The following is a 15,210-nucleotide window of genomic DNA, read 5'->3' on the forward strand; positions in this document are numbered from 1 at the left end:
TGTAACAATTTTATATACTTTTTCACGATCCGCCCGCCTAGTCCAGTCCAAAGAGGGATGCATCCCACGTCTGGCAGGCGTCCTGGAGATTGTGGCCGTGTCCAACCTGCCATGTCAAGCCCAGAATGTCCGTCCAGTCCACGCCGCCAAAGCCGTCGTCCAGAATCGACACAGCTGCCGCCGAGGGACCCACACTGGTGCCACGCCCCATTTGGTCATCGCTGTCCATATGTCCCTGCCGTCCCTGCAGGGCCTGTTGCTGCTCCTGCTGCATCTGGATGCCGTCCAGGGCCGTGGTGAACCGCTCATAGAGGCTGCGAAATACCTTGCGGACGCCTTCGACGTTGGGCCAGAAGACGCTGAGATGCTCGGCGGCGACGCAGACACGGTCCAGGAGACACAGCCCGTTAACGGCCAGCATCGTGTTGGTTGTGGTGGAGGACGCCGTGCTGTCTGGTCCGCCGTTTGCCTCGCCCAAAACGCCCAGCGAACACTGCACGTCCTTGCCAATCTGGATCGCAGCGGCAGTCAGGGCCGTCACTGCGTTGCAGGGGCACTGTGCGAGCATGTTCTTTTCGTGGAGTGTTTCGAAGCAGGAGACAATGTCGCCACTGGCGCTACTGCCGACGCGGCGGGCGTTGTCTGAGGAGGCCGCGTCGGTCGAAAAATCAGCCAACTCGGCCAAAGACAAGCGGTATAAATGGATGACGAGGGTGTGGTAGTTGAGGCGGAGGTAGATGTCGCCAAAGCTGTCCGTCTTGCCGAGGCCAGACGACGACAGCGTCAGCATCCAGCGCACCAGCCGCGCATTCAGCTCGTCTGCACGTCTCCTCAGGTCGTCGCCGCGCAGCACGCGCGCCACGCCCGGCGCACTGAGGTGCATGACATCCAGGGCAATCTGGCAAAGCTCCGTCTGGCGCACGCAGAAAGCCACCTGGACGTTGGGGTTGATGCGGCCCGACACCTCTCGGAAGTCTTCGAGGCACAGTGGATCCTGGTCAAAGTCTTCGCGGCGGATGGCCGAGGGGCGGCCGTGCTCGAGCGCCGACAGCACCTCGGCCTGGAAGAGCGTCCACCAGATACGGCGCCACAGCCGCCGGTCCTGGATGGGCATGCGGCCCGGCTCCAGAGGGTCCTTCATGAGGTCGCGGTGCATGCCAATCCCGTAGGCAATGCGGCAGGCAACGCCCAGCCAGTAGAAGCTGTTGGAGCTGGCGGTGTCGCCGTTCTGCAGATGCCACGTAAACAGCAGGGCGGCCTGAACGAGGTGCAGGCGGTCGTGCTCGTGGCGCATGTCAAAGACGCACTTGGCGCGCCGAAACAGCACGGCTTTGACAATGTGCCGGGCGTGCACGGCCTTGGCGTGGGACGAGACGTGGGCGCCGACGAGCAGGACAGAGTGCAGCAGCACGAGGGCCGGCTGGTTGTGCGGGTCGGCGTAGCGCGCGCGGAAGTCAGACTCGTCGATGACGGGGAAGTAGGGGTTGACCTTTTCAAAGTAGGCGTCGATAAAGTCATCGCGGATCTCCTTTTCAGGAAACGAGTTGATGTCGCGGACGACAACGTCCGGATAGGCATTAAAGGAGGCAGATGGGGCCGAGGCAGACGGAGCCGACGAGCTTGCGTTGTCGTCTCGGGCAGCGGCATCATGGGACTTGGTTGCCGCCTTCGTCCGGAGCTCGTCGGTCCGCATGTGCCGTTGCGCCTGCTGGCAGGACAGCGGCGACAGCGGCGGCCGGATCTGCGGGTAGGGGTAAACGAGATACTGCGGGCGCGGGCGGTCCAGCTTGATGAGGTGTGTCATGTTGGAGATGTGCGTGCCCATGTACGTGACGCGCACATTGTCAGGCATATCAAACACGCCCCAAGACGACGAGGACAGGCCGTCGCGAAAGAAGCGCAGCAGGCCGTTCTCGGCAATGTTGATGGAGAGTGCGACCTCGGATTCCGGTGGCTCGACGGCGAGGCTCGTGTGCGACGTGTGTGTGTCGGTGCTGTCGCTGCGGTGGTTGTGTGGGCAGGAGCAGGACACCGACGTATGTGCAGGGCTGGCCGTGGCGGCAGTCGTGGCGGCGGTCGTGTTGACGGTTGTGCTGGTGGCGGCTGTTTCGTCCAAAGACGCTCTCGGCGAAGGTGGCAGTGGCGACGACGGCGACGACGACGACGACGACGAAAACCGCTGGGAGAACCGCTGGGGACGTGAGCCGGGCCGAGTCTGCGGCCGTCGCTGTCGTCGCCAGCCGACTGTAAAGCGGCACTCGACGGCGGCCTTCGTGCAGGCGCTGCAGGGTGCCTCATCGACAGAGTCGCAGCGGACTTTGCGGCGGCGACAGACATCGCACGAGTGCATCTGCTGTCGCCGGGATGTTGGTGTAGTCCGCATGCTGGAGGAGTGTGACGAAGGCGGTGGTGTGCTGTAGGTCATTGTGAGGGGAACGCCGTAACGTGCTGTAATGTGCTGTATCTTACAGTGTTGATACGTGCTGGAGGTGCTCAGCGTTAGAAGGCAACACAATTTGCATTCCCAGACGAAGAAGTTGCGTCCGTCAGACTTTCTTCTGTCAACAATCAGAGATGCCGATTCTGAAAATCAAAACTTCGCGTCATGAAAAGCATATCCGCCGACAATCAATGGCTTCTGTGCGTTCTGCGCGAGATGACAAAACAATGGTTCGCAATGAGTGAGCGGTTGGCCCCATAACGCCCCAAACGCACTACCGATAAGACGTCTCGTCGACTCCGCACCTTTAGCGGACGCTAGCGTGTGTAGTGGACGACAAGCGCCTGTGACCCCTGTGACCACCGCCCGCAACTCGGAACTCAGATTCGGTCTTGCATCGAGTTCCGAATGTGACACTGTCATGACTTATACGCTTGGCGAGAGAGGGTGTATGTGTGTGTGTGTGTGCATACGCCAACTTCGGCTGCGCATCTCGCGAGTGGGAAACGGCATTCGGCACGACTACGTGGCGATGCCATCAAGTGCTGGGAGTCAGCATGCCCTTCAGAGAAGCCGTCTTCGGACACTCGACAGTGTACCTTGCTCATAAAAGAGGAAAGGGGAAAGAGAAGTAGACGAAGAAAGATGACCACCAAGCTCAGACTACTCGGACCAAGCAGCCAACTCGCATCATTTAGCTCACACCAGTACATCACACAACAGACTCTGCCCACCACTTCTCACCAGAATGAAGCCCGTCGTCGTCACCAGCGACCCGCACGGACTGTTTGACAGCCGACCGACCTTCTCGCACGTTGCTAGCGTGTTGGGCCCGTCGCGGGTCATTATGACGGCCGGCCAGGTGGGCGTCGATGCACACGGGCGCGTGCCCGAGGATCTGCGCGAGCAGATGGCCGTGGCGTATTCAGGTCTGCAGCGGTGCCTCGAAGCAGCGGGCGCCACCGTCCAGGACATTATCAAGCTGGTGTACTACATTGTCGACTACGACCCCAACAACCGCGTGCACGTCGAGCCGCTCGTTGCATTCCTGCAGGGCCACCGGCCGGCGACGACGCTTGTCCCCGTGCCTTGCCTGGCGCGGCCCGCTTTCAAGTTTGAGGTGGAGGCGTATGTGGCGATCCCGCAGCAGCCAACACAGGAGGTGGACGTGGTGGTCGTGGGTGCCGGCCTCAGCGGGCTCAAGACGGCATACGACCTGCAAAAGTCGGGCTACTCGGTGGCAGTGGTAGAGGCGCGCGACCGCGTGGGTGGCAAGACGTGGTCGGTTGAGCAGACGACGGGCGACGGCAAGTTTGTGGACCGCGGTGCGGCGTGGATCAACGACACAAACCAGAGCGAGGTGCACGCGCTGGCGCAGGCACTCGGCCTAAAACTGGTGGTCCAAAACACGACGGGCAATGTCGTCCAACAAGACCGGGACGGAGGCGTGTCGCAGTTTCCGTACGGTTCGGTCCCAGTAGGACTGGCGACGGCAGGCGGCGTCGACGATATGGCCGCCCTGAGAGACGCAACCGAAAAGGCGTGCCAGGCACTCGACATCCGTGACCCTGTACGCACGGGCGGCCATCTGGACAGCATGACGTTTGAGCAGTGGATCACGTCGGTCGGCGGCGGCGCGACAGCTCTGGCCTCGGCGACCGTGTGGACGCGTGCGATGCTGGGCATGGAGCCGCGTGACTGCAGCGCGCTTTTCTTCCTCAACTACTGCAAGAGCGGCGGGGGGCTGTTGCAGATGCGCTCCGACCAGAAGAACGGCGGCCAGTACCTGCGCTTCGAGCGCGGCACACAGAGCCTGTCCATCGGGCTGGCCGCTTTGCTCAAAGCGGGAACCGTCCTCCTCTCGTCGCCCGTCCGGTCGATCGTCCAGACAGGCAGTGACGGCCGTGTCCGTGTCGTGTCGGCCCGCGGCGATTTCGTCTGCAAACGCGTCGTCGTGTCGGTGCCCACGCCGCTGTACAAAGAGATCCAGTTTGAGCCGCCGCTGCCGCCCGCCAAAGCCGCCCTTGCCAGCGCCAACAAGCTCGGCTTCATCAACAAGGTCATTGTGCGCTACGCCAGGCCGTGGTGGCGCGAGTCCGGGCTGTGCGGCATGCTGCAGTCGTTTGTTCAGGCCGGCCCAGCGTCGGTGACGCGTGATTCCAGCGTCGATTCCAAGGGCCAGTTCTCCCTCACCTGCTTCTGTGCCGGCGACGCAGGCATTGCCTACTCAAAGATGGCCCGGGCCGACCGCTTCCAGGCCGTAGTCGACCAGGTCAAGGCCACACTGGGCGCAAGTCTTCCTCCTGGCAGCGTGCCCGACCCGGTTGGCTTCGAGGAGCACGAGTGGTCGCACGACCAATGGGCCCAGGGCTGCCCGTGTCCAGCCGCACCGCCGGGCGCCATGACCCTGTACGACCACGCATTGCGCACCACCCATGGGAAGGTACACTTTGTCGGCACCGAAACGGCTTTTGAGTGGAAAGGCTACATGGACGGCGCGCTGCGCTCGGGTATTCGTGGAGCAGAAGAGGTCTCGCGTGCGCTGTCGACACCAAAGCTGTAGGCTCAGTTGTCGCGGTACCGATGACTGGCGAAAGATGTGCAGGCTATGTTGTATACAGAGGAATAAGAATTGATTGGTTTGTTGTTGTGGCGCGCATTATGGACACCGTTGCCGTTGACTTCGTCGTGTCATGGCATGCAATGTGGGTAATGTTGATGGGTGTTGGCGTCGATGAGGTCTATTTCAGCCAATCACCTTCCGCGAGAATATCTTCCAGTATTTTTTTGTGCCTGTCCACTAGCCGTCAGCACCCCAGTCTCGCTGTAGTCCCTGTAAATGCACGCCGCTACCGCCTATCTTGATGCACACCCAGCCGGCGGTGGCTGCTAACTCCAGTTGTGTTAAGGAGACCACATCGAGAACATTTTTAATGCCTTTCAACGTCTGCTGAGTAAATAAAATCCTTTTGAACACCGCCGATACTATGCCATGCCTCGTATGGGCAGGTCTTATCGGCGACACCCCATCTCCGAAACGCGCCCCACTTTGGCCAAAAGTAGGCTTTATACGAATTACACTGTATTGGGCTCCCATAGCTGACCAATGCAGTCGTTTCGTCCGCTCTCGACCGGCGAAATCTCGAGTGCGCTCTGTCATTCCGGGGCCCGGTTCTTGTTAAGCAAATAATACCTCGGATGTCCGACATCTTCTGCGCTCCGTGATTGGAAATGCGGCTTCTTTGGAGTTGCCATTACGACATATGTGCACAGTACACGAATCTTATAGAGTGACGACTTAGCTCTAAGCGTGCCACAACATCGCCATGCAGTTAGCGCTTCCTAGTACCGCGATCGCTTAAACAATTCCCGGACAGCCCTTGACAATATGCACTGTTCAATACATATCCCCGCGATCGTTTTCCATTTCTGTTTTCCGCCCTCCACTCCAAACCGCCTACTGGATTGCATCATAGTGCGGCTCGGCATATAAGTCATGGCGTGCGGCTCGAGAGGGGCCGTCTGTTGACGGCAATGGCCAGTGCCCTCCTGACAACACCACATCCAATTGACATCAACGCCTCGCCATACTACACCGCCATCATGAAGGAAGCTCAAGTCTCCAAAGGTATTCCTCCCAGCTGCTCTGTAAATGTTTATACCATTTCTCCTCTAACCTTCCCGTCTAGACACTGTCGTGCAGATCGTCGATGTCCCCGTTCCGAACCCGGCTGCTGGCCAGGTCCTCATCAAGGTCGTCGTCTCCGGCTCCAACCCCAAGGACTGGAAGCTTCCCGCGTGGCGTGACCTGACCCATAACTCGGGCGACGATATTGCCGGTATTATTGCGAGCGTGGGTGCCGGTGTGACCGAGTTCAAGGCCGGCGACCGCGTGGCCGCCTTCCACGAAATTGGTGAGGCCGCCGCCAGTTTTGCCGAGTATGCCCTGGCCTGGGCCCACACGACGTTCCACATTCCTGAGACCACGTCGTTCGAAGAGGCATCCACCATCCCGCTCGTGGCCCTGACGGCCGCCGTTGCGCTCTTCCACGACCTGGGCTTACCGGACCCGTGGACCACGGCCGCTGCCACCGACAAGCCCGACCCGTGGAAGAGCCTGGACGACTCCGGTAAACACGGTGCTGTCGCGGAAACGCCGCTCGTCGTCTACGGCGCGTCCTCGGGCGTCGGTGCTGCCGCCATTCAACTGGCTCGCCTCGCCAACATCCACCCCGTCATTGCCGTCGCTGGCCAGTCGACTGCCTTTGTCGAGACCCTTCTTGACAAGAGCAAAGGCGACGTGGTCGTCGACTACCGCGGAGGCGACGACGCCGCCATTGCCGCTCTAAAAAAGGCCGTGGGCGGCCGGACTGTTCGCCATGCCGTCAACGCCATCAGCGAGGGCAGCAGCAACTACATTGTGAGCTCGGTACTGCAGCCCGACGGCCATGTCTCTCTGGTGCTGCCGTGGAAGGACGACGAGCGGATCAAGGGGACAGTGCAGTCCGTCCTCACGAGCGTCGGCCGTGTCCACCGCGACCTCAAGGATCTAGGCTTCGTCTACTCGCGCTACTTGGGCCGCGCCTTGTCCGAGGGCACCTTCAAGGGCCATCCTTATGAAGTTGTGCCTGGTGGCCTGGCCGGCGTGCAAACTGGCCTGCAGAAATTGCGCGACGGCAAGGCACACGGCATCAAGTACGTCTTTCGCATTGCCGACACCGAGGGCGCTAGTAAGGACAAGTTGTAGCGCGTTGTAAGCGTGTAAGTACAGCAATAGTTTACATATCTTACGTCTAAAGATACTTCTATTGATTACGACTGAATTGTTTCCTAAGTAAAATGAGAACCGTTAAATTAATGGAATCTGCTCCAAGTTGTTGTTCATTTATACATAATATTATTTACTTATTATTATTATTATTCGCCTTTCTCAGCCAGTCCTGGCTATTGGCGTCTAGCTAGGCAGAACCCTCATGGGGAAAAAACTACCACAGTACTACGTGTGAACACTTTCCGTGTGTCGGGTGTGTGCAGCGGCCCTCTATAGGTGCCGTTATATGGTAACATAATCAAACAAGATAAACAATTTAAGTAGAGAGAGAGAGAGAGAGGGAGGGGGGTGGGGTGGTTAGTCCGGTGCCGATGTTTGCTCTAGCTCCCGGGCTAGCCGGTACTCCGGTAGCCTGTCGCTCCGGATAAGCCACCGGAGGAGGGGTCTAACCATTAGTCCGGAGTGTAGCCGCCGGTGTAGCTCGTCGGTGGTGCGGGGCTAATCGGGTGGCCGGGGCGGGGTGTCGGTGCAGTCTAAGAGGACGTGGGCCGTGGTCTCTTCTCCGGCACCGTATTAGTACTCCGGTGAATCTACCGCCTTCCTTTTAAAGAGGTAGGCCCGGAGACCGATATGACCGGAGCGAATTTGTGTTAGTAGACTACTTTTAACTTTAGTAAGGCCGTGGTTGTCAGAGGGTCCTAGGGATAGGGGTTCAATAGAGAGAGGATCACGAAGCAAGACAGCCAAAACGTGGGTAGTAGGATGTGCAAAATCTAATCCTTACCCCGCCTCATCGAGAGGAGAGGGCTCGGATGAGCTTATATTGTTATCTGTAGAAACACCGTAGATTCCCCGTTGAATCAACGCATGCCTAAGGCACCCACGCAGAAGGCGCCCTGGCCTTAGAGGCTGGCGGCCAGCTATAGAGGGGAGTGTATAGGCACTCTGCGATGCACCGTAGAATCTCTGGCGAATGACAAGTAAGTGGAAGGGGCCTGTAGGTGCCTGACAATTGGCCAGGGCCCTGGCGGCTGGCGGCGGCCATGCTGGCGGGCCGCGCCCAACAGGCACGCTAGTAAGGCCTGACTGACATAAGCGGTGAAACCCCGTTGAATCCCCGTAGATTCAACGGTGTTTGGGCATGCCATGACATTTAGTTACCGGGGTGTCGGGGTTACCGGGGTTGTTAAGGTACGTGGGTGTTTATTGTAATATAAGGGTAGTTTATATCTCTACCACCGCCACCGTAAACGTGGTAGAATAACTAGTCTCGGAGCCGGTGACTAGTATAGGCGTGGTTAAGGTGACCGGGGGCGGTATAACGATACGGAGGGCTTAGGAGGTGACAGTGTAGAATAACTTCTAAAGGACCGTATCAAGGGAGGCCCCGACGTAAGGGTCGGCCCGGTATACAATTAACAAGGCGGCGGTGGCGGTGGTAGCGTGGGCTTCCGCAATACCGCAGATAACGGCGACATCGGGGGGGATAAAGGTGGTGAGTGGTGCCGGCGCCGCGGTGTCGCCGTTAAAGCCGGTGGTCGTCGTGCTTAAGGCCGGGGGCATAGAGGGGGTAGTCAGCTCCTCAATGGTGCGGCTCCGTTTGGACGGGGATTGTTGGGGGCCTGCCTGGCCTGTGGTGTCACGCTCGGGCGTCCGGGGGATGGGGCTGCTGGTCGGTGCGGAGCTGTTGGCCGTCGGGGGGCGGCCACGTTTGGCGGGGGATAACGGAGGTGGGGGTGGTGCGGCCGGGCCGTGGGCCCGCGCGGCGGCGCGCCGTGCCCGGGGGGCAGCCGCAGGCATGCCGGCGGGTGGGTGGCAGTATGTAAAGGAATAGGTGCCTAGGGCCAAAATGGGGTGACCGTAGGTATGGCTCAGTGAAGGAAAAGAATCTGAGTAAATGGAATAAGGACAGAGGTACGTGGCATGGGGTCGTATTAATATTATTTACTTACATTTGTTCAATTTTACACAAAGAAAATCAAAATAATTACCTCACAAATAATCTAGTACAAGAAATCACATGAAAACATTCAATTAAATTACGATTTAGTACTATCAATTTTTTTTTTGGAAGTGAGCAAAGGCCATGCATGAAAGCCGTATGTATCTCGCTATTGCAAAAATGCAATAATTTTGTTTATTGTATTGCGCTGAGCTGATAGTACACCGGGCAGGCGGCACTGACATGTAGGCGTCACTAGTCGTGGTGGGGCAATCCAGCAATACATTCTGGGCGGCATCGAGCCTCAAATTTTCATCCCACTGAAACAGTCATTTTCGCCAACCTCACGTCACCACTGCAAACCACCGTCAGCCCACCATGGAGCTCGCGGACTTTGCCGTCGCCATCGAGCACCTCCCACCGGGCTACGCCGTGTACGCCGCACTTTTCACTGACGCGGCCAACGCCGCCTTTCTGCAGGCTCAGCTCGTCGCTCGCAATGCCGACTTCGAGTACGCGCTCATCGACGCCGCCACTGTCGTCTCGCGCACCCACCTGCTGGCGGCAGTCTACAAAGCTGTGCTGGCGCACAAGTCAGGGACGCTCAAGACGCCCAATGTGCATTCGGAGGCGGTCCTGTCGCTGAGTCCGTCGTTAAATGTAGTTCCCCCAGTGCTTCCTCTCTATTCTTCGCCTGCCATACTCGCCGTCGCCACAAGCTTTGCTAACAGCCACAGATCGCCGAAGCATACCGCCGGTATGGAATCACAGCAGATACACGAAATGTAGTGGCCGTCAAGGTGCTGCTGGACGGCGCCGACCCAGCTCCAGTCTGGGAGCATTTGGCCGAGCATGTGCAGGGTACGCCCACATCGCTGTCGGATTCCGTAGCGCTGGCCAAGTGCACAGATCTGGCACGTGTACGAAAGTACTACAAGCTGAACGGTGTGCCGTCTCTGGCCGGCAACGAGGACACGCCGGCCAAGCGACACCAGGCGGAAGTGCTGGTGCTGGGCGCCATGGCATTGCGGGGATTGTAAAAGGAGGATGTGACATAGAGGGCGTTACTTTGTTAGGTTATGGCGTTTCAAGGCCAAGGCGTCGGTATGGTATTCCTGTTTGGCAACTGTTTCAATTACAACGAAAACAAAATCTTGAACGGCTACTCTGCCATGCTAAATCAACGCTGGAAGACACCTCTTTGGTTCAACGCAAGTGTATGAGCAAACAAAAATCACGAATGGCATTCTACCCCCCAGTCTAGGCCCTCCGTGCAAAAACAGCCTTGCACCGCCGCAACAACTCCGCCATCATAGCGTCCCTGCTGCACTTGGTCCGCCGCACTGCGTCCCGGTTCTCGTGCGCCCGCCGCAACAGGTACTTCATGCACTCGCCCGTCGTGCCCCACACCAGATACTTGTACACCTGAAGGGGCGGCACCGTTGTGTCCGGCTGCTGCTGCGCAATCGTGTCGTCCAGCACCAGCTGGCAGCTGATCTCGTCGGCCATGCCCTGCAGCTGCCCAAAGGCCACATCCGTCGTCTTGGCCATGCCCGACACCAGCAGTGCCTGTACATGCTCCACGCTGGCCGCGTTGTGCGACGCCACCACGAGTCCCACGACCGGGAATGCTTCATCGTTCGTTCCCGTCCCCGGCACTAGAGGTGCCGTCCACTCCCGTCGCAGCAGCCCCTCCGCCATGCCATCGTATGCGCGGTCGGTGTCCTCCTTAGTGTCGTGGATCAAATGGCGCGGGTCCGAGCCCAGGTACGCGCCTCGTACGAGTTTGACGCCCAGCGCGAATCCGCCCTCACGGGCCAAGCGTAGGTGCGCTGACAGAACGGCGCCCGTGGCCTTGAGGTAGGCCTGATATGTACCGTATATAAAGGCTTGCTCGGGCGTGTTGTACTTGCGCATGTACGTCATGGTCCAGTCGTCAATGCCTGCCTGCACAGCTTGCTGCTCAGCGTCAAACAGGAGACGCACCTTGCGCTCAACCGCCAGCTGGCAGATCCGGTCGATGGCATCGGCAAGCGGTGGCGACGGAGGGAGCTGTTTCGACAGGTTGTGCAGTGCCTGAATGCCGGCGCCCGAAAACTTGAGGGCCACAAAGTCGCCGGCCGACGTTAGCCGCACCGTCTCGAGAGTGCCCTCGGCCCACGAGCGGATCTCGTTCGCCGTGGCTTCAAGTCGGTTTGAGCCATCAAATGTATCGAGATTCTTCTTCTCTTCATCCTTGAGCACAACCTCCTTGGCGTATCCCAAAATCACACCGCGGAAACCGATGCTCTTCAAGTTGTCAACCGTTTGCCGCACCTCGCGCTCGTTCTCGCCCGCACAGTATTGAGCGTAGAAGGTCTTTTTCAATAGATATCGCAGCAGGAAGTTTCGGTCCGGGTTCAGTAAGGGGTTTGTGCTGTGGGAAAGCAACGTCATAACGGCCATGGACGGGCCTAGAAGAAGTGGCGACGATGAAACGGTTGTGGCCATAAGCGAGCGCAAGATGGACGAAAGCGGCAAGACCGAGAGTGCTGACGGTTTACCTGGACCGGGAGCCGCTGCTGCTGGTGTTGTCGTGGCGCCAAAAACGGCGGGGCCATTATTGATGGCGAGATGATCGGCCGGGATGGGCGGACTTGGCCGCTGCTTGGACGTGTGGATAGCTCGGCCACGGGGCGCCGTGTTGGAGGTAGACGATGATGCCACAGAGATGGTGGAAACACCACATCGTAGCGCGTGACGCGCTGCCGCCGTCGGCGACGACAGCATGGCAGTGGTAAATGTTGATAGAGGCGAGAATCTCGGGAGAAATCGACAAATGTAATGTTATGAAGAGAAAGAAGAGAGATTCGAGAAGTCAGATCAGAGATCGAGAGAGAGGACTATTGGTGTAGATAGGAGTGGGCAAGCACGAGTTATCTATGGAGAAGATAGATAAGTGATGGTGGGATGATGGTAGTCTCAGGGACGTTGGACAAGATATTAACCCGAAGGCCCCAGGATGTGTGGAGACGAGGAGATAGATCACGAGAGTCGACGGGAATGTCAGAGTGTATCAAAACAGGCAGGACCTAAAATAAGACACTACGAGCGTTCACAAGTTCCCGGAAATGGAAGGCGGGTGTATAAATAAAAGGAGGAGGGAGGGAAGGAGCGGCTCTCCGATGCAAATAGCTCGCCCCAAACCTCCGACTATCGCAAAGGGGGCAAGAGCAACCGGGGTTCTGGACTGTTATGAAATGGACAAGCTGTAGCAAATATGATTCTCGCATCATTTTCTAGAGCACTGGCTCGGTCCGGTAAGTAATTCGAGGTTCTGGCAAATCAATACCGTAGGTCGAGTCGACTGCCCTTATCACACGAGAGGGCGGCCCAATTGAAAGACATTGAGAATGCACCAAACTCTCGTGTTAGTGATCACGTGTGCGGCGGGGCGTACATGAATGCCGCAGATAGCCGAGTGGTTCATTGTAACGGCCTGCGCTGGCAGCATTCAACTCTCCATTAGTACCCATAACCAAAGCGTTTTCCATTCTAATCCGTCAATCGGCCGCAATTTGACCTTCATTAAGGACAATGCCTTGAATGGCCGTTCAATGTGGCCAAAGTCCCCGCAAAATGGACCATACGCTAAGCCGGAGAAGATCTCAGAGCGTGAATGAATGGCATGCATGTAATAGAAGTACAAAAATGTGGAAGCCGAAGAGAGAAAATCAGTCTATTTCCCCCATCGAGCTGCGAGTTTCGGCCATTTCATGCTCGATGATCGAGGGATTGGTGAAGCGCTAATAGCACAGTGTGGCAATGAAGCGTGAATGGCGAGTACTGTAAGCCTGGATTGCACGGAGAGCGCGCAAATCAACATGTGCCAGCATCTCGGACGGGCTAGTGGTCACTGAAGCGCATTCCTACGCCTGTGCCTGGCGTGTTAAGCCGTAGCAAGACGCAACAAGGTGCAACAAACGTTAAAAGACCCAACGCAACAAGGTCTCATTCCATGCCACGTTTGCCATAGCGCCCGGGACGTCATTTGTGCCTGTTTGCTGGTTCTGTCTCGACCGTGAACGGCTTGGTTTGGCCGCTGTCTCGTCTGTGGTGACGTCTGAGTCGGGTTTCACAGCTGAATAGTGCGTTGTCTATCGACATGGGCTATTGGCCTCGCTGGCCATGTCAGCCTCGTCTTGTCTGTTACTTTGAGCATTCTCTTCGTATTTCTCGTCATTATCTTGGGTGTCTTGGGATATGTGTCGTTATGCGTTCATTTCGTTATGACTCGTGTGTCTTTCTGCAATACAGCTGGCGTGTCAGGCACCTCAGGCTGGCTCCGGCTTTTCAACTTCCGCTGCACATAATCCACATAGCTGATCCGACGTCCCCGCGCGAGACCTGCGAGGTCCTGTAGGCTGCCATATGCAAACCCCACGAGGATGGCCGTCTTGGTTGTCCGTGCCGCTGTCGCGAGGGGAAAGCGGTCTGTGTCGAATGTTAGTTGAGTTCAACGTACTCCCTCTTGTGCCTTTCTTCTCCACACCGTCACTTACTCCATAGACTAAAGCCGCCGGCAACCGTGACACAGGCCAGTACCGTGTTGGCCACGTCCTTGGTGTCGCGGTAGTGGTCAAACAGCGTCTCGATGCCAAACATGGCCGTCGTCCACACTGACACCTTGGCGCCCATGCGCAGGCCCTCGCGGATGCCACCGTACGCCACATGGTAGTTTTTAGACTTGTGGTACAGGTACCAGCCCGTGGTAGATGTCGGCAGCTTGTGCGCGTGCTCGGCGCGGAAGCGCATACCGGCCATGGTGCTGCCGTGCGCAATACCTAGGCCCATGCCAACAGTAAATGAGGCCATCGTAGCGAGCGGGATGCGGACGACGTCTGGCAAGGATAGTCGGGACTGGCACCAGTATTCGTTGATGGCTTCCTGTTCGGCCTCCGACGCGGCGGCACCTCGCGTGCGCGTCGGGGTCGGGGGTGCGATCGGTGCGGTTGTTGTAGAGTCTTTGTTGTTGGACGTCGTTTCCGAGGCCAAATGATCCATAGCATGGATGGCCAGCCCCCCACGCGCCGGTGTGGCCATGCTTGTATCTGTCTGTTTGTCTGAGTGTTCGCGTAGATCGACTATGGGCGAGAGGGATGACAGACGGATGAGGGATCAAAATAAGCACGGGAGGCTAGGTCGAAAGTGCAAGCGTCACATCATGATAAACTCTTGACAGCTTCAGTTCGAGCAAAACTTGATGCTGCATTTAGCGGCCCAGGGTCAGGCGCCGCGGTTATACTGGGGCCACTAAAAGCGACTTAATGATTGGCCACTGCCTTGGCGGAGACTGGCTGCTGCGGTGAATGCTAGCGATTGACCGGACCTTCACGTCGTCCATCTTCAGCCTCACCCCGTAGACACAAGACACCACGGACCTCTAGCAAACCTCTAGCAAACTGGCAAATATGGTAAGAAAATCTTGGGTGGCTACGGCTACTCACTTGCGAAGATAAAGTCACGCATAGGCTCCTGCTAATCGAGAAGGCTGCGATCGACATCCCCAACGATGGCATTTCCCTTCGCTTCAAGTACGGACCACAGACCATCTTCCTTTTCGTCGACCGCTCCGCGACGTTTGACGCGATCTCGACCCAACTGCTCGAAGTTTTACGCGAACGTTACCCACGCGGCCTAGCCAACGCGGCCATGCTGCCCGAGACGACACCCATCCCTGCTGCTGGCGAGGAGGCCCGCGTCGTTTATGCCGCACCAAAGAACCTACGCGACCTGGCAGCCGGATGGAAGCCGCTCAACACAGACAACGGTGAGACCCCGGCGTCTATGCGTCTAAGAGAGAACGCGGCCCTAGCGTTTGCCATCCAAAAGGGCGACGAAATAGGCGAGGCAGCCTCGTTCCACGTCGAGATTCCGACTTTTGAAGACGAGGACGAGTGAGTGGGAGCGTGGGCAGCAATGATGCCAGGGAAGGCGAAGACGATATACCAAGGAACAGTTGCCGACCGACTGTCGACAGACGCTGTGTTGGCGAAAGTGAGAACGACTGTGCGACAT

At 57.9% G+C, this 15,210-nt stretch overlaps 8 protein-coding genes across 8 annotated transcripts; 4 read left to right on the forward strand and 4 right to left on the reverse strand.

Moving 5' to 3' along the window:
* Positions 1-37: 37 nt before the first annotated feature.
* Positions 38-2,425, reverse strand: SPSK_07095 (uncharacterized protein; the record flags this gene model as incomplete). The annotated part of the gene is made up of 1 exon (XM_016733763.1): positions 38-2,425. One exon carries the CDS (start codon positions 2,423-2,425, stop codon positions 38-40), a length of 2,388 nt encoding a protein of 795 aa, XP_016591693.1.
* A 763-nt stretch (positions 2,426-3,188) lies between these two features.
* Positions 3,189-5,003, forward strand: SPSK_07297 (monoamine oxidase; the record flags this gene model as incomplete). Its single annotated transcript, XM_016733961.1, has 1 exon — positions 3,189-5,003. The coding sequence occupies one exon, from the start codon at positions 3,189-3,191 to the stop codon at positions 5,001-5,003; it is 1,815 nt and encodes a 604-aa protein (XP_016591694.1).
* A 971-nt stretch (positions 5,004-5,974) lies between these two features.
* SPSK_07631 (quinone oxidoreductase) lies at positions 5,975-7,187 on the forward strand (the record flags this gene model as incomplete). The annotated part of the gene is made up of 2 exons (XM_016734290.1): positions 5,975-6,068; positions 6,130-7,187. 2 exons carry the CDS (start codon positions 5,975-5,977, stop codon positions 7,185-7,187), a joined length of 1,152 nt encoding a protein of 383 aa, XP_016591695.1.
* Positions 7,188-8,573: 1,386 nt separating this feature from the next.
* Positions 8,574-9,011, reverse strand: SPSK_08094 (uncharacterized protein; the record flags this gene model as incomplete). Its single annotated transcript, XM_016734738.1, has 1 exon — positions 8,574-9,011. The coding sequence occupies one exon, from the start codon at positions 9,009-9,011 to the stop codon at positions 8,574-8,576; it is 438 nt and encodes a 145-aa protein (XP_016591696.1).
* Positions 9,012-9,531: 520 nt separating this feature from the next.
* On the forward strand, positions 9,532-10,193 carry SPSK_07978 (uncharacterized protein; the record flags this gene model as incomplete). The annotated part of the gene is made up of 2 exons (XM_016734630.1): positions 9,532-9,813; positions 9,891-10,193. The coding sequence occupies 2 exons, from the start codon at positions 9,532-9,534 to the stop codon at positions 10,191-10,193; spliced, it is 585 nt and encodes a 194-aa protein (XP_016591697.1).
* Positions 10,194-10,413: 220 nt separating this feature from the next.
* SPSK_07463 (proline oxidase PrnD) lies at positions 10,414-11,922 on the reverse strand (the record flags this gene model as incomplete). Its single annotated transcript, XM_016734125.1, has 1 exon — positions 10,414-11,922. The coding sequence occupies one exon, from the start codon at positions 11,920-11,922 to the stop codon at positions 10,414-10,416; it is 1,509 nt and encodes a 502-aa protein (XP_016591698.1).
* A 1,489-nt stretch (positions 11,923-13,411) lies between these two features.
* SPSK_07879 (uncharacterized protein) lies at positions 13,412-14,235 on the reverse strand (the record flags this gene model as incomplete). The annotated part of the gene is made up of 2 exons (XM_016734532.1): positions 13,412-13,626; positions 13,695-14,235. 2 exons carry the CDS (start codon positions 14,233-14,235, stop codon positions 13,412-13,414), a joined length of 756 nt encoding a protein of 251 aa, XP_016591699.1.
* Positions 14,236-14,459: 224 nt separating this feature from the next.
* SPSK_07991 (uncharacterized protein) lies at positions 14,460-15,093 on the forward strand (the record flags this gene model as incomplete). Its single annotated transcript, XM_016734643.1, has 2 exons — positions 14,460-14,497; positions 14,664-15,093. The coding sequence occupies 2 exons, from the start codon at positions 14,460-14,462 to the stop codon at positions 15,091-15,093; spliced, it is 468 nt and encodes a 155-aa protein (XP_016591700.1).
* Positions 15,094-15,210: the final 117 nt, after the last annotated feature.

This window comes from Sporothrix schenckii (assembly GCF_000961545.1).
Source record: "Sporothrix schenckii 1099-18 chromosome Unknown Cont41, whole genome shotgun sequence".
NCBI lineage: Eukaryota > Fungi > Ascomycota > Sordariomycetes > Ophiostomatales > Ophiostomataceae > Sporothrix > Sporothrix schenckii.